This window comes from Arvicola amphibius, chromosome 7 (genome assembly GCF_903992535.2).
Source record: "Arvicola amphibius chromosome 7, mArvAmp1.2, whole genome shotgun sequence".
In the NCBI taxonomy this organism is placed as follows: domain Eukaryota; kingdom Metazoa; phylum Chordata; class Mammalia; order Rodentia; family Cricetidae; genus Arvicola; species Arvicola amphibius.
Window position 1 is genome coordinate 135,013,240 of NC_052053.1, and position 21,360 is coordinate 135,034,599.

Here is a 21,360-nt window from a genome sequence, read left to right on the forward strand (position 1 = left end):
TCTCTGTGAGTATGAGGCCAGCCTGGTCTACAGAGTGAGTTCTAGGATAGCCAGGGCTGCATTAAAAAAAAAGAAACCCTGTCTCAGAAAAACAAAACTAGGATGTCAATAGGTAAATATCTAGATAGATATCTAGATAGGTATCTAGATAGATGATAGTTAGATAGATAGATAGATAGATAGATAGATAGATAGATAGATAGATATGATAGAAATAGATATAAAGATATGTATGTATATATGTATACACCAACACACACACATATATGTCCTGGATTATCTGGAGAGACTCATTGTCTCTAAAAGTTCTTTCAAGAGGAAGGTGGGAGAGTTAGAGGGGAGGAGAGAAGAGAGGAGAGCGGGAAGTCAGATGACACTTTGCTGATGTTGTTGAAGATGTAAGACCACATGCCCAAGAATTCAGAAAGGTCCAAGAAACTGGAAAAGGCAAGAAAGTAACTCATATCAGATATTCACAGTCTATAACAGTAGCAAATCATAGTTATGAAATAGCACTGAAAATAATTTTATGGTTGTGGGTCACCACATGAGGCGCTGTGTTAAAACGGCTTACACTGGGAAGGCTGAGAACCACTGCTCTCGTTCTGTTAAGACAGCATTTGTATTGTCCTAAACCAGTAAATGCAGTAATTCACTGTAGTAGCCACTGGAAACCAACACAAGTGGTTCAGATTTTAAGGAATGGTGCAAACATCTCCATTTCCATCATTTCTGTAGAAAGGGTTGTTCTGTGCATTCTCCCAGGCTGCAGTAATGCTGCTGTTTCCGAGAACAGCCAAGGAGGACTGGCAATGCTTCCTCCCCATCTTCCGGTCCCACCTTAGGAACGAGACCTTGGTGGCTGGGAGGCTCCAGCAAGGACTGTGGGAGAGCACGCTGCGGCCTTGCCTTCTCCAGATGCTCGCCTCCTGACGGGAGTCAGGAAATGCATCCCTCACAGTGGCACATATGGTTCTCAGGCAGGGTCTTAACTGTGTCTGCTTGATGCAAATCACCATACAAATTGGCCCAACTCCCAGAAGGAAATGGCCGTCCAGAAGTCGGTTAGACGTTTATGCCCAAATTGCCATTTATACATCTTCAAGGAGTTCTCTGCATTTAAAATTAACACAGCTATTTGCAGGGTAATTTTGCCACCCCACAACTAAAGTGCTTGTGTATGAAAAAAGAGGTTTGCTTGTTTCAGACCTCCATCAGGATATTATCACCTCGTGGAGTCCAAGGGAAGCCCATTAAACGGGGACAAGTCACAAAGCCGTTAAAATACTGTTTTTTTTGTTTTTTTTTTTTTTTTTATACACACCGCACCAGATAGTAATCCGGTGCTTGATTTGCTCACAAATTTAAACTCCAGTATTGGAACTAATTCAATTATTAGACAATGAGTCCTGTCATTTTCTCTGTGGTGTCTTGAGACCGTGGTTGGCTGTGGGTAGCAGAACCAGAAAAAGCAAAACCTTGAATGGGGATTCCGCTTTATTTCAGCACGCTTTTCTGTGGTGGGACACAGTGAGATCTGAGCCGCTGACTTAATCATATGCCTAACTCAAGCCAATACAGTTTTCCTCAAAGACATTACACTGGATCCAACTCAGGTTATTCATGAATCTATTGAATAATTATCCCTCTGTCTGATGGGGTTAAGGCTAAAATGTAAGTTAACGTTTAACTGAAACACTCTTTTTAAAGCATAGAAGTGTATTGTAAACATTTTAGAATAATTCGGCCATCGTGCCAAGTTTCAGGTTTCTCTCCTTGATTCAAATGAAGTATGAAGTTAAGGATAACCTGTGGGGCACTGAAAGGCAGCATGCTCTTTCCTACATTCATCTAGAAATCGATACATGTCTCAGCACAAAGAGACTTGCAAAATTCCTCTGTGTGTACCAATAAAAAGACCTTAACTGCAAAAAGGACATTTAGAGAGACCTAGGAAATTCTTAGTTAAAACAAAAGTGTTTGAATGTTTACATAAAGACTCTTGATTTCCCTTGAATTAGCAAGCTGCATGCAATACATTCCCAAGGCTCAGGGAACATTCCCAAAATAAAGGACACAAAGAATGTGGGAACTGGGAAATGGGGAGGTGCAGGGAACTGCTGTCTTCTGGGGACAGCAGGGGTGTGGATCTCGCGAATTAAGGAGCTGTCTAGCCAACACAAGCCAGGCCACACTCCAGCATGGCTCCGGGAGGGGGTCCCAAGGCTCCAGCTCACGCTGAGTAGCTACTGGCAATGGGCGCATCCTAGCGGGAAGCAGGGAATGTCTTTCAGGGATTTGACTGCTCCGGGTTGTCCATGCCCTTTGAGCACTAACGACTCCACGGGTAATTAAAGTATCCAAAGGGTGACATGTGAGTGGGGAACTGCTGGAGGAATCCAGGGAAGTGAGAGAAGATTTGCCTGTGTCTGGAGGCACATCATATTCATGCATGAAACTGTCAAATAATAAACAAAAATATTCTAAGATACAAAAATAAAGATTGACTTCAAAAGGGAGGTAATTGACAGATCTCATAGTTTAGAAAGGAACATGCTAACATTGAGGAGCTCTAGCATTTCCAGTTTGTAAATTCAGTAGGTCTGGGAGATGTTGAGGACTTCCCACATTTGTCTGAGGTAATCTGAAAGAATCCTAGTTAGGCTGAAGGGCTATGCAAGAGCTTTATGTTAATGTCTACTGTTTTGCTTGCCCTCACCTTCTGCACAGTGATGTTCTTGTTGTGGGATTCCCCACTGTAGCTGTGAATGTTTTATTACCATTGGTTAATAAAGAAGCTGCTCTAGCCTATAGCAAGGCAGGATAGAGCCAGGCAGGACATCCAAGCTAAGATACAGGGAGAAGAAGGGCAGAATCTGGGGCAGAAGCCAGTGAGCTGCTGGAGCAGCAGATGTACCAGAGAATGGGTGATGCCTTGAAGCCACATGGCAAAAATGTAGATTAATATAAATGGGTTGATTTAAGTTGTAACAGTGAGTTAGTAATAAGCCTGAGCAATAGGCCAAATGGTTTGTAATTAATATTAAACCTCTGAGTGATTATTTTAAAGGCAGTTGCAGGATTGGGCAGGATAGAAAAGCCTCCATTTAAACATTTTCATCTCAGTAGCATGTTGAGTTGCTACCTGTAGAATCTACCTACAAAGTGTTTAATATTCTATTTACAAATGCAAGTGACCCAAGCTGTTGGCATGGAGACTGAACAAATGAATTCAGGGAAAACCTGGGCAAGAAAAGGTTAGTCAGTTCCCTTTGCTAAGCATTTTTAATGTGGTAAAGGGGATTGTAATTTTCAAAAGAACTGGTGTACAGAATATTTCAAACTTGACACCAGAACTCTTTATAAAAATCTTTTGCATTTTGCTAGAGTTCCAAAGAAAACACTGGAAAGTCTCCCTTGTGGGAGGAAACCCTGGGCTCTTTGCTTGTGTTTCCTGGTGGCTCAGTCTGTATTTTCAGATACAGTTTGCAGCACATCGGGATACATCTTTCTTATGGTAATACACAGTCTTCCACCAGCACTCACATAGGTAAGAATTTGCTCCCTTCTGCCTCCCGTTTCCCTATCAAGTTTTCTACTTTGTGACGACATTAACATTCTCTCTACACCTGAAGCATTTGCTATGGTCTCTGCTCCATATCACTTATAAATAGATCCCAAAGTTTCTCTTGTTCCAACTTGAGTATTGTGGCCATCTGTAGAAATTCCATTGTCTCTGGTTTTGTATTTTTTTAAATCTTAATTTTCATAAATAGTACAAAAAGCAGTCTGCAAGACATGTGACTCTATTGACTGTAGCGATCACATTTAGATCAGACTCAAATGCTTTTGTTTTTATGGCTAGAACTGGAAGGAGAATGTGTTTTCTCTTCATGAGAATATAATTAGCTCTCTCTCTTATTTGGAGCACCAGGAGGCTCAGACCCAAAGCAGGGTGACAAAGTACACACACAGTTGTTGTATCCCCACCTCTCTGGCTTACACTCGCCCACTGTATTTTGTCTCCTTTTATTTTGAGTCACTTTTCCATGCGTACAGTGTTACTTTAACTCTTGCTGTCATCAAATTCAAGTCCCCCTTTGTCCCTAGTTATCTTTGGAATAATTTGGGCAAAAACAATAAAACAGAGCAAAGCAAAGACTGTAATGAACAAAAGAAAATCATTCTGCCCACAAATCTGATACCACACATCACTGTGTCCTTCCCTGCTGTGCTGGGCTGTCCTGGGCACAGCAGGATACTTCACAGCCTCATTGCTCTGATGCTGGCAACATTCTGTAATGGCTCCCAACATTGTGAAAAGACCCCAGGATGCAAGAGCATCCCCAGTGAGAATACTGCTTTACAACATAACTCCTACTGGGTTGAGGACAGCTAGCTGCAAACACAGCAAGAGACACCACCAAACTGGGGGGATGGGGGCACCCACCAAGTTAGGTTAGAAAGACTTATTGACGGCAAAACTTTCAATTTAGTCAGTTTTAGGTACTAACAATGCTTCATTTCTGAGTAGTATGGATTTCAGTTAAACACAAAGTCCCAAATTATGTGTCTAGATGTTGTCTCTGCAGATGTGGTTGGCAGTGGGAGCAAACCGGTCCTTCTCTCCGCTGTCCTCAGTGCAAGCCTGGAAGTGTGAGACAGCACCGACTCTGCCTCCAGCAGATCGTAGCTGGAGACACCATCAGTGTCAGCATGCCCTGCCATGCGCTTGCCGGCACTAGCTAGCTAAACTCCAGAACAGCTTGTCTTGACAACCATTTACGGTTGAAAGGTTTTGTCCTTGCAATTATAATGGAAAATATTTTCCTGATACCCAGTTGGCAAAAATGAAGAGATAGGAAAACCATGAGGCATTTTGCTTAAATGTACATAAAAGTGACCTACCAGAATAACCACTTGTTTTTATGCTACCTCGTTTTTAAGAGAACTCTGAAGTAAAAGACTTATGTATGGAATCCATGTTTCTTGCTCATGGATTCTCTAAAATCAGAAAGAAGCGATGATCTTGGAGGCTGTCTTGAAGACACATGCTATTTGTGGAGGCCCAGGCACTGGCCGGAGGGAAGGGGCCATTTCCTTGCTGTCCCACTGAGAGAGAGGAAAGGCTGCAATCGGTCAGCATAAACTGTAGGCAGCAACCTTCACTGTCCAGCGAACCCTGCTGCCCCGCAGCAGCTGCTGGTATCTTCCTTCCCTCTCGGCTAAGATGTCTTACATCACTGCCAGGCGTGCCCCTCCAGCCAGCTTCATGTACTTTCTGTTATCCTCCCAATTTAGTAGCCTGAGAGCCAATGCACAGTCCACAGTGAGGCAGATAGATGATCCACGATAATCCCATTTCAGAGATTTTAGGCTCAAAACCATGAACAGCTGAACACACTTGAGGTTTTCAGGTTGAACCCGGGATGCAGGATGTCCTTCTGTATATGTGTTGCTCTTATTGGTTAATGAATAAAGCTGCTTTGGCTTATGGCAGGGCAGAATATAGCCAGTCTGGAAGAGATACAGAGAGAGAGAGTAGGCAGAGTCAGAGAGATGCCATGTGGCTGCCGAAGGAGACAGACGCCCTATGGAACCTTACCAGTAGGCCCCAGCCTCGTGGCAATATATAGATTAATAGAAATGGATTAATTCAAAGTGTAAGAGCTACCAAGGAATACAACTGATCTATTGGCTAAACAGTGTTGTAATTAATATAGTTCTGGGTGATTATTTGGGTCTGGGTGGCTGGGCAACAACTAGCAGCCTCCTCCTATAAACTTGTAAGTCTGAAGAGAGGGTACTTGCATAAATGGTCAGATTCATTTCTTACTTCTCTGCTTGCCCCAGCCTGAAATAGATGCACTCTGGGAATTGGGAAGTGATTTGAAATTTCAATAGTTGTCTTGGTTTTTAAATGTTTTGTGTGGCTTCAGGATTTTTAAAACTCATACAATCATTTTGTTCTTAAACAAAGCTTCCTTTGGTAAACGATCAGCCAGCCACACACTATCTGATTTTATTTAATTCTAGATTTTAACTTCATCGTGTTCTCTAAAGTGTCCACAGGTAATCTCTTCTCAAGTCAGTTTAGGAAGTCTGACAATGGCAGGTTGTAATTTAATAGCAGTGTGCTTCATTTGCAGTGGGTGTATGGAAATCAAATATTAACACCAGTACTTAGACAGATGAAGCTGCTCATCCAGTTGTGTGTTTTGAACATGTCTGTTTATGTTAGCTTCCTACTGCCTTTTGTAACAAAATTCCGTATACAGAGTAGCTTAAAATAATACAAATTCCTTATTTTCAATTCTGGAAGTTAGAGACCCAAAACAACTCTGTGTGGTTAGAACCTCTTCCTCCTGGGGAAATGCAATTCTGCCAGCTTCTCAATGCTGCCTCTATTTCTCGGCTTGTGGCCTCTTCCCGGTATCATTCCCACCAGAACCTTTATCTCCTATAACTCTCCCACTTCCCTTTTCTAAAGACTGCCATACTTCTATCAGGCCATTTCAATATTTTCCCATTTCAAGATCCTGGGCTGCATGTGTGAAGTGTGCTTTACATGTGCAGCTATGTACACAAGAGTCACATATCTTGAAGTCCCTTTTAGCATGCACAATTCATGTACACAGGAGTGACATACCTTAAAGTCCCTTTTAGCATGCACAGATCCGTGAACATAGGACTCAGATATCTTCTGGGGGGCCGTTATTTATTTTATTATAGTGTTTAAAGAAATCACATGATAAACTTAGTGCAAGAATAGTTCCTTTGTCTATAGGGAGCAAGCAGGCATATTTGCCTTATACACTGCCACTGCTTTAAACCATAAACTTAAAATAGCATCAGAAGCATTCAGTGTTTTTGAGCAATAAGTTCATCTAAAAGAACAATAGACTAAAACATTTAAGGAATTGTTGTGCAATCTTTCAGTTTTAACTGGTATCTCCATGCAGCAAATTCCTTTTGATGTGGAACCTATTCTGCTTTTCATTAAAAGGTAGTGTCTAATAGAATTTCAGAGATAGACACATGCAAAAAGTCCCATAGGCAGAGCCAAACTAAAGTCAGATTATGTGCAAAAATTACTTCTCCTTCCCTGATCTTCCTTCAAAGCAATGATCCTTCTTTTTCTATATCCCCAAAGGTATAATTTATCAAAACCTCACACATATTTAATTTTGATTTTATGGATCTCTGGCTCATAAAGATTTAGCACAGCAGAGGTCAAAGCCTCTCCCTTCTGTCCTCACAGTATCTGCAGAGAAACGGGCCTTCTGTGTTTCCCGTGAGCTAACCGGCCTGCTGCGTTGTTCTAGTCACACTGCTTTCTGATGCCAGGAGGAACAACCCGGTGCTGGAGATGGAGTCAAAGTGATCTAAGTGGAAAGAATCGAGAAGCTTTAGTGTGTGGTTCCATACAAGAACTTCCCTGTGATCACTTCCTAATCTCCTGTCGGAAAATAGATCGAAGCCCAAGGATTTGTTTCATAGGGATGATATTTGGTGACTCAGTGAGTTACTCCCTACAGAACCAATAGAAAGCAGGTGTCTTATTGGCTCCTTCACCCCTAACCACTGCCTAGAAAATTGTGCTGGTGCTGGAATGTTCCATTTGTACGGTCAAGTCTAGCAGGTCCGTCTCAATGTGTGGATTTGTGCTACTGGAACCCATGTGCAAGGGATGGTTGCTTCGTGCTAATTTCATCTTCTTTATTCAAATTAAAACATAAAGGCCACATTGTATAGACTGTTGTGATGTTCACATCTTCATTGTATGCGTAATGCACAAGACAGGGTAAGCATCAGAAAGCTCGATGTAAAGGGACGAGGGGCACAGCTGAGCTGCAGACAGGCTTGGGAAAGCAGGGCAGAGAGCAGTGGGCTGGAGGCGCTAAATTGCAAGCAGTACTGGTGTGCTACAGCCCAGCAGGGAGGCTACTGACATCACTTACCCAACAGTTCAAAAGGCTAGAAAAAGTATTCTATTTTCATCATAAAGAAACAAAGCAAGGACTGGAGAGATGGCTGAGTGTGTACAGCTCTACTGAGGACTTGAATTCTGTCTCAGGTAACCTTGTTGGGAGCCCCTGGGCAGCCTGTAATTCTAGCTCTGAGAGATCCAACACTCTCTGACCTCTACAAGCCACCTGCAGTCACACATAGCCACACATGTGCGAGCACACACACCCACACACACATGCACGTATGCACACACACATTCACTTAAAAATACAATGAAAAGAATTTAAACTGAAGATGACAGGTGCACTTGGTTTAATGGTGGGAGTCAGAGTTGACACGGTACTGTCTCCTAACTTTGTTTTCTCCCCTCTCTGTCTGGGTCATCATGCTATCGTGAGCTAGTTTCGTTAGTGAATGTGCAGCTCTAGACTGGCCTCATTCTTCAACTGCATTTCTTGCTTAGGTCAGATTCATTACTTCCAGGTACAGCATTGGACCAACGTAAGAACCATGCGTGACATAGACTGTGGGAACTGTGGATGGCACCATGAACCATGCATGACATAGACTGTGGGAACCGTGGATGGCACCATGAACCATGCGTGACGTAGACTGTGGGAACCGTGGATGGCACCATGAACCATGCGTGACATAGACTGTGGGAACCGTGGATGGCACCATGAACCATGCATGACATAGACTGTGGGAACCGTGGATGGCACCATGAACCATGCATGACATAGACTGTGGGGACCGTGGATGGCACCATGAACCATGCATGACATAGACTGTGGGGACCGTGGATGGCACCATGAACCATGCGTGACATAGACTCTGGGAACTGTGGATGGCACCATGAACCATGCATGACGTAGACTGTGGGAACAGTGGATGGCACCATGAATCCCGTTGCCTGTCCTTATTCAGATCTTGCCTTTGCCTTGTAAGTAAGCACTTTGGGAAACTCCCCCTGTGCACATCAATGAAGGTGGAATTTCGTACTTATATCACTTATTTTTGTTGAAACAAATCCATGTCAGTTATAGAAAATGCAATCATACATTATAAATACAGGAAATCGTGTCTGAGTTCCTACAGTAGGGATAGCACGACCTGTATTCCCACTAGCGTAGATGTACACATAGGCTAACCTCTCCCTGCTCCCAGCCCTTTGCATCCTTCCCTTTGCTTGAAATACGATCTTCTGGGTGTGGTGCTGCATACTTTTAATCCTAGCAGTTGGGAGGCAGAGGTGAGCCAAATGATCTCTCTGTGTAACTGAGACGAGCCTGGACTATATAGTAAGTCCTAGGCCAGCCAGAGCTCCATAGTAAGGCCGTATTGATAAACAAATTCTTCTTCCTCTGACCTGTATATGGCTATTATTTTAAAGTGTCACCTCTAAGGACCAGTCTAGAAGAGGGAGCAGAGCCATGGCATCCTTCCAGTTTATCAGAGTTCCCTATTTTATCCTTACAGCCTTAGCAAAAGTTGAAACGATTTCCTGTGTGTTTGCAGCGCAGTCCTTGGCACTTCCAGGTCACCTGTCATCTCAGAGGTCACCACAGAGCAAGGGCCTGTGTATTTGTGTGTCTCTGGAGCTGGATGATGACCTGTTGACTGGCACTCATACCATGACCCTTTCCCCGTGTTGGTAATTATCTCCCAAGTACACCCAGTCACGGTTACACACGGTGGCTGTGTGGAGAGGTAGGCACGCGTGTTGTAGACTATTTTAATCAACTCATCTGTGGCCACAGGACATTTTGGGGCATTTCAAGGGCAGCAGTGACTGTGTAGTGATAAGCATGCTAATTGCCACGTGGGTGTGCACGATAAGGGAAATCATGGAGAAAAATTCCTAGAAGTGTGATGGCTGCCGTAAAGAATATGCACTTTTAAGGGACTGTATTAAATTCTGCTACAAAAATATGGGACCAGTCAACATTTCCACTAGCAACAAAGGGGAGTGTTCCTCAGCCACACCCTTGCCAATCCCGGAGGACTGTGGTTTACAAAGGCTTGCTTTGTAACTTCTTCCTGTGAAAACTGGATCAAGCTGGAGCTGAGGGAATGTGATTGACCCTGCTCACCGTATTGGCCATGGCATGCTTTTAACTCAGGGCAGAGGCTGCGCCTCATATTCAGGCACCTTTCCTTATTATCCGAAAATGAATGTAACTGTCTCCAAATGGGCTGCTCTAAGCCGTAAATAATCCCCAGTACATTTAAGTCCAGTGTGCTCTAAATTTAGATCTTGTCATTTCTGGTTACATCTAGAAATCTTCAAAGAGAAACAGATCTTGGTCCAGAAGCCAATTTGGTTTGGCTCCGGCACTAGGAAATTATTGCTAAATACCGAAAACTCTCCATGACAAGTTTTGAAATGCTAACAGCATCTTAAAGTTAGAGAAATTTAGTCTACATCTGATGACTCTGGGCAGAAACAGCATGAGTTAGATCTGTAGTGTAGCTAGGGTGATTTGAAAATTCTGGGGGAACTTCTCGGGGGGCTAGAGCTCAATGACAGCGCTCCAATCATGAAGTCATTGGTCCTATCCTCAGCCAACCCTGAGAGGAAGAAAGCCACCGCTACCATTATCATCAATCACCTCTACAACCACCACCATCTACACAACCAACAACAACAAAAAGCAGGAACTACTTTTCTTTTTGTTCCCAGAAACTTACTCAAAAGCATTTGTAATGCTGTGTGAAATGTAATTTCTGTCTGTAAACAAATACAATAGCTGAAATATGTAAGTAATCCAACTCACACTTGAATGAAATGGTCCAGAGTCCCAGCAAGCAAGAACGCAGGACATTCCTCCCTGTGCCTTAAGTCGCAGCTGTCCCTAGCTCTGCCCCTTTGGAATATAGCACTGTAAGAGCAACCATTTCAAGGACTGCTAAAGGAAGGGATGAAATAACAAATGAAAACACAGAATCCGACCTCCTGCTCCTTTCTCCATGGAAAGTAAGCCACCAGCTGAACTGGTTTTGTGAGCGGTCACCATGGGTGCAGCTTTAGGAGGTTACAGCTTCTGGGTTGTCAGTTCTGTGCAGTCACCACAGGACTCCCCACGATGAGGATGCACCCGTAATTCTGTGCTGCCCATTGTCATACCCAATCCTAGGTACTGTATTCATTTCCTGGACACGTTTCCCACAAGGAAATGTCCGTGACATGAGAGTCATTGTGTTTCTTTTCATTTTGCCCATTCCATTTTGAAGCATCTGCAAGTCCATGATGTTTTATTTTCAAAACCTTTCTAAAGATTTTCAAAAGCCTAGTTTCTTCTGAGCTCTTTGATAAAGAACAGAGAGATACAACTTTTTGGGTGTCTTTAGTCCACTCTATTTTATTTTTAGAGTAACTGATATTACATTCAAAATAGGTGATGGGGATTCTCTCTTGCTGTTGGCGTGTGTGTGTGTGTGTGTGTGTGTGCACGCACACATTCATGCATGCGTGTGCATGTGCACATGTGCACGTACATGTGTGGGGGGTTAGGGTGGGGCTTCTCCTGGATCCCTTGGCTTTGAAGATAGAAAGAAATGAATGAATCTTCCAACACAAAGAAAGACCTCCCCATTCTCTTTGAAGGGCGTGTGAAAAAGCCCTGAGTAGGAAGCAAGTATTTATGACCCTTTTTGAACACATCTCTTTAGGCGGTTGTTTCCAAAGGACAGCAATATAATTCCCAGTGAAAGACTAATCCATTAAATTCAAAGATATTATTTTGGGATATATTATCAATGAATGTGCTTTAAATATCTAGATTTGTGTTTTACCACCCAGAAGCCAAAGCTGCCACTGTGGTTCTATTAGTAGAGTACTATACAATATATGTAAGTTCCCTTGAGGTGAACTTAACTCCTAGCCTTAGACGGTCACCAGCTTCCATCCAAACAACCCAACCTTAGTCACTATGGCAAATCTCCTGCCACAATACACTGCTTGGCCTGCTTGGCCTTCTTTTCTTCCCTCCTCTCCTCATCCCCTTGCTCCCTTTCTTTCATTACTTAATATACACAGACACACACTCACCACCAACAAAAATCCTGAGAGACAAATAAGAATTTCTAAGTCAACCCCATCTCCGAAGGTACATGAGATACCCTGATGGCCATGTTTCTGCCTACAGTAAAAGCGCTATTTAGTTTGTGGGTCATTTGCTCTTAAAGTAGACCTTAAACTAGAACCTTAACTGAAACGCTAATCCTTCCACTGCAGATATTTCAGTTTTTGAAATTATCGGATAAATACAACTGTGTGAGAAACAAAAGGATTGTAGCACCCGGAGGCAACCCTCTCATACTTCCCACTTAGAGCAAAAGAGAGCAATATTTTTTAAAAAGCAAAATAAAAAAAAAAAAAAAAACCTGCCGGTTCCTTATTTTGATCTTACATGGATTCAAGGAAAGCCAAGTAGAAGGTTACAAAATTCCTGCCTGTCTTTGAAAAGGGAAAAGCATCAGCAGTCCCGAGGCGCTCTGCAGCTTCCTCTCCAAGGGCGCCGATAGTGGAGCCACACACACCCTTCCTGTTCACCCAGGTGCTAAAGAGATTGATGCCGAAAATATCGAAACACTTGGAAATCCTAAAGACATCCTCTCAGCTGGCTATAAAAAGACTGCTCTCGAGGTCTGCTAAGGTATAGCGGATACTTCCCTTTAATTCTATTCTACGGCAAGAGGAAGTTCGTTGAGTTGGCTTCTTATCTCCCCTGCCCCCCATATCTCAACGTTTTCCCTCCTTGCTTACTGCCTGTTCCCACTTCTGTCTCTCATGGATAGACCGGATTATTTCTGTTGCTTTTACCTGCGTGTAAGCTACCTCAATAATAACAGAAACAGCCCCTCTCTTTTCTCAAAGGGTATGAGAAATAGTGATGACAGCTGTGAGCAGGGACCAGAGGAGTGGTAGAAAGTTATTGTTTGAAAATTAGCAACTGCTGCGTGATTTGACCATGGTGGTAGAGGGACAGAGGCGCGACAATTTGGTTTCACCTCTGAAGGGGGCTCAGTTTTACTCCTATTCATGTCTGTGTACCTCAACGATGCACTACAGGTTTCCATGGTCACCGCTGCTTCCAGTGTTGCTAACGCAATTCCAGTCTGGTAACTTTGGTGATGATGAATCTAAGTATGTTGTTGAAATGAGGCTCTTAGCAATATTTGCCATGGGGAACATAGCTGTGACACCAGACGTAGACTGAATCTTCAGGAAAAAAAAGAGGAATTTGGAAGGTACAAAGCTTTTTTTTTTTCAAACTTCCTTTTTCAGAGTTGAATGGAGCACCTTCTACAACAGCAATTACCAAAGCAGTAGGCAAAATCACAGCTGATGGTTAATCTATATAGGTCATGTTTCTGAGCGCGTGTGGGCTTCCCTTTGTTTCCTGGAATGGTGTGGGAAGAGTAATCTTGTGAGAGAATTGGATGCTCACGCAGTGGGGACGAATAACTGATGTATAGGAGAGGAGCTTTAATAATGTCGAAGTTAAGGTCTTTTTAAGATGATGAAACCGTTTCAGCTCATGCCTTAAACTCAGAAGGACATCAGGGATAATCACGCATGCGTGCGGGCATCAGCTCTGTTAGCTTATTGAGGTCAAACGCATCAGGCAGAGCAGGTGGCAGGAGAAGCATGGAAGGACGATGGGGGACAACGCACACTGTGCAAAGAACGATACCCAAGGAATGAGGAGCAGAGAAGGAGGAGAGAGTAGATCCGCTTCACCCGGCACCCACTTCATTCAAGTCCCAGGACGACCGCCAGCTCCACCTGGGCCTGATAAAGCCTTGTTAATTGACATTGCTTCCTTAAGCTGAGGTGGGGGGCATGTCCACTCAAGTATCTGTTGAACACCTTTATTCATGTACTTTATATATGTCGGTTCGCAGGGCACTTAACAACAAAGCAGAGAGAGGCAGTTCTCACAGGATATTCAGGGTGGCACCAGCTGCCTATTTTCAGTTGTCAAGTCAGTAGAGACTTTTGTCTATTTGTGAAATACCCATCGTTGTGTGTGCATGCCTATGTGTGTATTCGTGCCAGTGTGCATGTCTGTGTTCTTTGTCAGCAATTTTCAGACATCCAGGAGAACACTGACTATAGTCACTGTGCTATACATTGTATCTCAACAACTCACTCGTCCTGTATATCTGAAACTTGATAGCCTCTAATTAATGTTTTCCTATCCTCCTGCTCCTGGGAACAACCACCGTACCTCCCAGTTCTGTGAATCTGATCTTTTGGATTCCATACACACACTATCTTCTGTAGCAGGAGTCTCCCACCGTTTAACACCATGACATGGCATTAGGCCTGTAGACCCATGCTGCCCAAGGCCACAGTCGGAGATGCCAGCTACTGCCTTCCGCCTCACTCTTTTTCTAGGGCTAGCTTTTATGTCAGTGAATGAAGCAGAAAGAAGCCAGGAAATGGCAGCTAGCTATTTATTCACTAGTATTTCTAAGAAAAATGATTTAATATGAGTCAGGGGGGTCGATAATGGTCAGAATCTTAAGCAATAGGCACTATTTAGGCTGGGATGGTGAATTTTATATTAGATCAGCGTCAGAGAAGATTTGAAAGGACAAATGGTTCTTACAATAAATCAGGTTACTAAAACGTGTATTCAATACCCTATTGGTAGAAAGGGGACATAGAATATTTCCTTAGTTTTATGATATTTCTTGGTAGACATATTTGGAATCAAAAGCACTAAAAAATTAACAATTTAAGAGTTGATAATGGCAAGCAAGCTTCCCAATAGGGCTGGTGAGCTCTCAAGTTCGTGTCTGTGTGGTCATAATATGACAGGGGAGAGGTGACTCATAAAGTACATGAACAATAATTTCAGAAGTTCAGTGGTAAAATAAAGCTGATGAGTATTTACTTAGAAACGATGATGTCAGTGGCGACCTTAACAAGAGTAGATTCCGTAAAGTGCTCAGGGCAAAGCTTGGTGACAGGAAGGTGAAGAGGAGACAGGGGTTTCCTTTTCCGACAATATTGGCAGAGTAAATATCCTGAAAATCTACCATGCTGCAGAGTACCTAAAGGAGTAGATACAAAATAAAAGGCCCGTGTTAGTGTGTGTCTGAGAGGGAAGAAGAAGCCATTGTAACCATAGAAGTTATTTGTATTTTAAAGACAGACATAGAGGAGAGAGAGAGAGAGATAGAGAGATAGAGAGAGAGAGAGAGAGAGAGAGAGAGAGAGAGAGAGAGAGAGAGAGAGAGAGAGAGAGTTGTGGTTGAAACCGTGGAGAGGATTTTAGAGGGGTTGTGGAGGAAAAGGCGTGATCAGAATATATTGTGTGCAATTTTCTTCCCCATTTATAAAAATAATTCTGGCAGGAACCAAGTGAGAGAACGCTGAGCTTCGAGATCCTCTGTCAGTTCCTGTGACTTGCGGCTTCAATCCGGGCACAGAAAACTTAGTTCTGCAATGGCACAAGCATTGGGTTCTGGGATCTACAGAGAATCAATCATGTCTTCAGTGACAGCGTGAACTAGAAAATGATATAATACGCTTTGAGTGAAGAAACAAACAAACCTCCCCAGGAATTCGTCTACCAAAGCCAGCTCCCAAACAGCCCTGGGAAACAAGGTACAGGCTGGCTCATTTGAGTGTTAACTTGACTGCGCTGAGCTGCGTCCTCATGGCTAGTAAAGCTTCATGTCTGGGTGTGTCTGTGTGGATGTTTCTAGAGAAGACACAATAAGGATGCTTTGTTTTCCAGGTGTGGGCTGCTACCCCAATGGGCTGAGGTCTGAGATAGAATTAAAAGGGACAGGAGAGGCCAGTGAGCATTCCCTCTTCCTAATCCAGGCCCTCATCTCCTGCCCCTGCATGTTAGGGTCCTGTATTTTCAGCCCGGGACCAGAGGGCTGCTTGTGTTTGTCAGGTGTGAAGTCTTGGAAGGAGGTGAAACAGCACTTCCCTGGGTTTCTAGCTTGTGTTTGCGTTATTGTCCAATGTCTCAGCTTTCATAATGGTATGGACCATTCCCCTAAATAAAGTTCCTCTCATCTCACTGCCCAGACAGCCTAAAGAGGGTTCCAGTAACCCTGGGCTTGACACTTTGTAAGGATCTATCGGAAAACAGAAACAAGACTTTTCCCTAGAAGAGCTGACTGTCAAATCAAACTCCAAAGAATTTTCATGTATAAATTCCAAACAAGATTTAGATAGATAGATAGATAGATGGATGGACGGATGGACAGATGGGGAAGACAGTATGATAGGAAAACTATTACCTCCAAAGAAGCAGAATGATAGCTGGATGATAACAAAAATGTTTGAAGCCAGAAACTAAACATTAAAGTGATGAAAATTTAGCAGTATCGTTAAAAGTGTAGACCAGGTTGATATTGCTGTTAGCTGAAAAATTAAAAGAAAAAACACGGAAGGTTATACAGAAGCTTGGAACATAGCTTCATTAGAGTGCTTTCCCAGCAAGCCAGTAAGCCTTCTGTTTGGTCCCAAGCACTAGATACACTGGGTGTGGTGGCACACACCTGGGAGCCCAGCACTTGAGACATGAGGTAAGGGTATGAGCGTCAGGCTGACCTTTGGCGGCCAGACTGGGCTTCATGGGACATGGTCTAGAAACTGAAAAAACACAACACACGAACAGCTTTCCCAAAGAGGCCCTCCCTATGGGAGCTTTTGAGATACAGGGAGTCATGAAGAATAAACCAATAAAGTTGTAAAGGTAAGGAAACTAAAAACAACACTTATTGAAACAATAACGAGGTCTGTTTTGACAGTATGCTAATTTTTATTTCCATGTAACAAGTTGCTACAGCTCTTGTGCCTGAAAAGTACACGTGTGTGGGCCCCACGTTTCTGGGCTCAGCTCCCTTGGACCCACTGTCCTGGGTCTGCTTCAGGGGCTGTGGTGAAAGTGGACAAAAGTCACTGTCATCGTGGATGGAGGACCAGATAAGACTGCACTTCCAGGATCTTTCAGGTGGCTAGCAGAATTCATTTCCCTAAAGCTCTGGATAGTGGGAGCCCAGGCCTCGGATGCAGGCTTCCTCTGGTTCCCCAAATCTATATCATTTCATGCAGTCTAAAGGACAGGTGAGTGACCTGCTTCCCAGCAGAGTCACACCACTTCCCAGACCATTCCACCTCCCAAGCCTTCTCCCATCACCAGCACCACTGCTGGGCCCTGCTTCTAACTCCAGCAGAATTCCACTGCTGGGGAGCAGACTTCAGGAATTCAGGTACAGACCTGTCCGGACTGACCGACATGTTCCTATGTGCCTGAAAAGGTGAGTGGGGATTGAGGAGAGAAATAGACAAGAAGCAGAAGAACAGAGTTGAGAGGCCATTCGGTGAATGCTGCAACAGCCCCAAGTTTACCACTCATGGTCCTTATATACCCCAGTCAAAAGAGGAGAGCAAAAATCTTCCTTACCATGATACAAGGAACAAGCAAGTGTAATACCTCCTTACATCTCAAAAATATCTGGTAACCATGCCCTAAGTCAAACATCCTGTTGTCTGGTCTTTGAGGAGCAAGACATCCAGTAGCCACACCTTTGGCCAAACATCCTCTTATTTGTCCTTGAGGAACAAGAATAGGTTTGAACTTTCTGACCTTTAGTCAACATGGAATAGATTCAAAACTGTGGGTTCACACATCTCCCCTTTTTAAATTATTTTATCAAAGCCTGGACCGGCTAATCTTCTGTCAGCTTGACACAAGCTAGAGTCAGGTGAGAGGAGGGACCCACAATTGAGAAAACTTAGATCTAAATAAGATGGAGCTAAAGGGAAGGCTGGGGGAATCTTCTAAATTAGTGATTGCTGTGGGAGGGTACAGACCACTGTGGGTGCAGTCACCCCTGGACTGGAGGTCCTGAGTCTCAGTAAGAAAGCGGGTTGAGCAAGTCTGCAAACAGCGATTCTCCACGGCCTCTGTAAGTGGCCTTGGCAGCTGACACTCCCGTGCTGTGCATCCCCTGGCTGCTATTAGCCCCATTGCTAGCCCAGTGGTTGAACTCGGGAAGTTCTCCATATCTGTATGGCATTTTGTCCCTGTCCTTCAACATAACTGCCACTGCTTTTTCATTGGTTGTAAACTAAACTGCAGCCTCTCTGTTCTATCAGGGTCAATCTTGATGGGAACTCTCACAGGTTTGAGTGGAGAGACGATGCAAACATCTTTGTCTCTTGCTTTGTAGGTTGACCTGCTCATGGGGGACGCAGTGGCCCGTGGTGCTCTGCGCTGTGAAGTTCTGTCTCCATGTCTGAGGTCACACCCCTGAAAGTCAGGAGCTGCTGTTTTCCCCCAAATACGTCAGTAGGGAGGCCATAACCATCGCAGCTCCCATAGCCCATGCCGTAGGCATGAGAGCTCATTCTATCCAGGCTTGCCTGTTTCACAGCGCCAAGGATACCCACAGGTTGTGCCAGGCCAGTCACAGGGCCGAGGCTTCTGCCTGGATCATGAAGACGTGAACTTGAGATGTGGATCTGATTATGACCTAACTTTCTTTTAACACCTTAGGACACTTCAACACCCACTCCCAATCTCTCCTCGTGCGTTCCTAGAGCTTTCTTGGCTAAGTTTTGTGAGGCACACTGAACGAAGGCCTCCCTGTAATCTTGCCCTCTGGACCCACAGGTAATTTCAAATCTTGAGAAGAGCCGAAAGATTTCTACCTTTGTGCATCCTAAAGGGAATCCCCGAAGCCTCTCGTAGCTATCACCGGCACTGTCGGTACTGTTTGGAGCACTGGGCTTCAATACCCCTTCCATCTCGATTCTGTGTGACTCAAACTCCTCAGCATACTCGTGTCCCATACTTTCCCTGTCTCTTTTCAGAGCCAATTTTACATCATCATCTAACTCAAGTTTAACAAAAGCCTCACTCCTGCCTGCCTTCTCTAGTATAAATGAAATTAACACCTGAGGCCCCATCATGAATTGTGCAGTCAGAGGGGAAGTTCTGTTCATCCTCAATTGAGCAGGACCAGGGTATGGCCTTCACCTCCCTCAGGGCCCAGCATCATGGACACTTGACAGGGTTGGTGTTACCTAAACTTCAGCAAGTTTCTGTAGCTTAAGGAATCACTGCAGATGCCTTCTGTAGGAGACACCTCAGAGCGTAAGAAGTTTTCCAGGAGGCGGAGAGAAGTGACTTCTATTTTTGAAAAGCATCACGGCTTATGAACCCAACTCCACCCAACACTTCAACATCATAGAGAGCTCCAGGGAAAGTCCAGGTGGATCTTCCTTTGGTTCTCAACCTGAAATGGAAGTTCAAATGCTTGAGGGCAGGCACTTTCAGTGGGAGCACAGCCCTCAAAGTTTTGGCAGGACACAGTGAACCCAGGAGTCATTAGCATTGTGTAGGCTGGGCAAGCAGGAACAATATCCACTATTTTTTTAAAAAAAGAAAATGGATTTCTGCTTCACATTTCTCATAAAATGCTATATATAAGTAATTGAATATAAAATTCAAAATCTCAAAAGTTTTAGATGACGGAGTTAGAAAATATTTAGATGACCATGGAGGAGGGAAAACTTTTTTTAAAAAGAGAAGAAAGAGAAAGTGAATTGATAAAATCGAGAGCTGGTTAGCAAAAGCCTTCCTTCCTCATTTTTGCTTGGTGGTACACACCCTATTATCCCATCATTTAGGAGGCAGAGACAGGTAGACACAAGATCAAGACCGGTTTAGGCCATATAATGAATCCCTGACAAAGTAAATAAATATATAAAAGTTAGGGAAGAAATACATACTACAAAGGAAAAGATATATTTGCCATCTTTATCATTAACACACAGTACTTACAAATAACTTACTAAATAATTTTATAATTATAAAACATAATGAGTAGAAGAGGGAACGTAAATGATACGACACATAAAAGCATGAGATAATGTTCAATGTGATCACTAATAAAACAAAATTTAAAAACATGGTAAAATACAATAATTCTGATTCTCATGTACAGGTTTCTCACAGGAAAAAATACATGGTAATATTGTTGAGGACAGGAGATCTTCTGAGCTGAACCATGGCCATCATCAGGAGCTGGGCTGGGCCTGCAGGCCTAAGATCATCACAGCTAAGCTTATCCATTGCTTGTTGGAGAGGCTGGGAAGGTCATGGTACCCTCACCTGAGTGTCCAGGTGTCACGCCTAACCAGTTGTATCCAGTTCTTCCATGATTGCTTTGTAAGGGTAAATGATATGGGTTCAGAGGACTGGGGGAGGAAGCTCCATCTGCCCAGCCATGGGGAGTCATCATCCGTGCAGGGTGCAGTCCTTGTAGTGTAGCTACGTAGAGTTGCCCTTGCTCCTGACCATAGCCCCTCACCCATTGCTCTGTGAGTATGTCTAATCAAGGCCTCGTTTCCTAGAGTGAACTCTGGAGAACCACACCTTGTGCTATTATTGGGAACATTGGAGGAGGGCAGACTTTGTTTATGTCTCTCAAAGAGAAGAATTTTAACAACTGTAAAAGTAAATATTTGCATTTTGGCAGTGAAGACATAGATCAGAATACTCATTCTGAAAGCTAATAACTTGCTATAGTAAATATGAAGCTGTTCCTGGGCTCCCAAGTTTAAAGAAACCCAGAGAGGACATAAAGGATCATGGATAAGATTGTGGGCAGCAGGATTTCATTATTGAAGATAAGTATTTCTAATGTTATCATCCATGGTTTCAAGCAACAACAGCAACAAGATGAAAAAAAAATCTGACGTACAATATACTTAATGACATTATGAATCAAAATTGTTCTCTGTCAACGTAGGTATATCTCACACAGCTGATCAGGAGCAAAACTAACAAAGCCATAGAATTCTGACACTATGATTGAGTTTATAAAGCGTCATCATATGAATTAGGCACGTGTTGTCTAGGCATGTATAGATTAAAAAGAAAAGGAAATGACAGCGATTAAGAACGCTTGCTTCCCTTCCAGAGGACTGAGTTCCGTTCACAGCACCGACGTCGATCAGTTCACAGGACTGAGTTCCCTTCACAGCACCGACGTCGATCAGTTCACAGTCACCTGTGACTCCACCTTCAGCGGATCCAGTGCACTGATGTGACATACAAACACACGTGGACACATTAAATATTTTTAAATAAATTAAAAAAAGAAGCAACACCTCACAGTTACCCTTATCTGTGGCAAGGTTAAAGGCATGGCCAGTACTTTGTTCCTTAAGCTTATCAGTGGACATTTCAATTACGTATGCTTGTGTATGTACTATTTCTTTCACATAGATGAGATATTTTATAGTCGGTGATGATTGGTTCAGTGAGGGGTGGGGGCTAATAGTGCATGGTGTTTTGTTGGCGGATAGTTGGAATTAAAAAGATGCGGAGAGAAAATTCT

General features: G+C 43.5%; 1 protein-coding gene and 1 pseudogene across 3 annotated transcripts in view; one reads left to right on the forward strand and one right to left on the reverse strand.

Annotated features, from left to right (window-relative positions):
• Ahr (aryl hydrocarbon receptor) overlaps nucleotides 1-17,105 on the forward strand; it is a 53,975-nt gene extending 36,870 nt beyond the window's left edge. Inside the window, exons 11-12 of one of the 3 annotated variants that reach the window (XR_005286166.1) lie at nucleotides 8,455-8,914; nucleotides 15,343-17,105. Coding sequence is in view for 1 of the 3 variants with exons in the window: in XM_038336246.1 (XP_038192174.1) it covers nucleotides 8,455-8,538 (84 nt within the window). In the remaining 2 variants the exon portion in view is untranslated. Of the gene's footprint in view, nucleotides 1-8,454; nucleotides 9,045-15,342 lie in introns of those variants that run through there. The other 2 variants (XR_005286167.1, XM_038336246.1) reach the window with 2 other exon arrangements.
• LOC119819930 lies at nucleotides 16,428-19,014 on the reverse strand (annotated as a pseudogene).
• Between the last annotated feature and the right edge of the window lie 2,346 nt (nucleotides 19,015-21,360).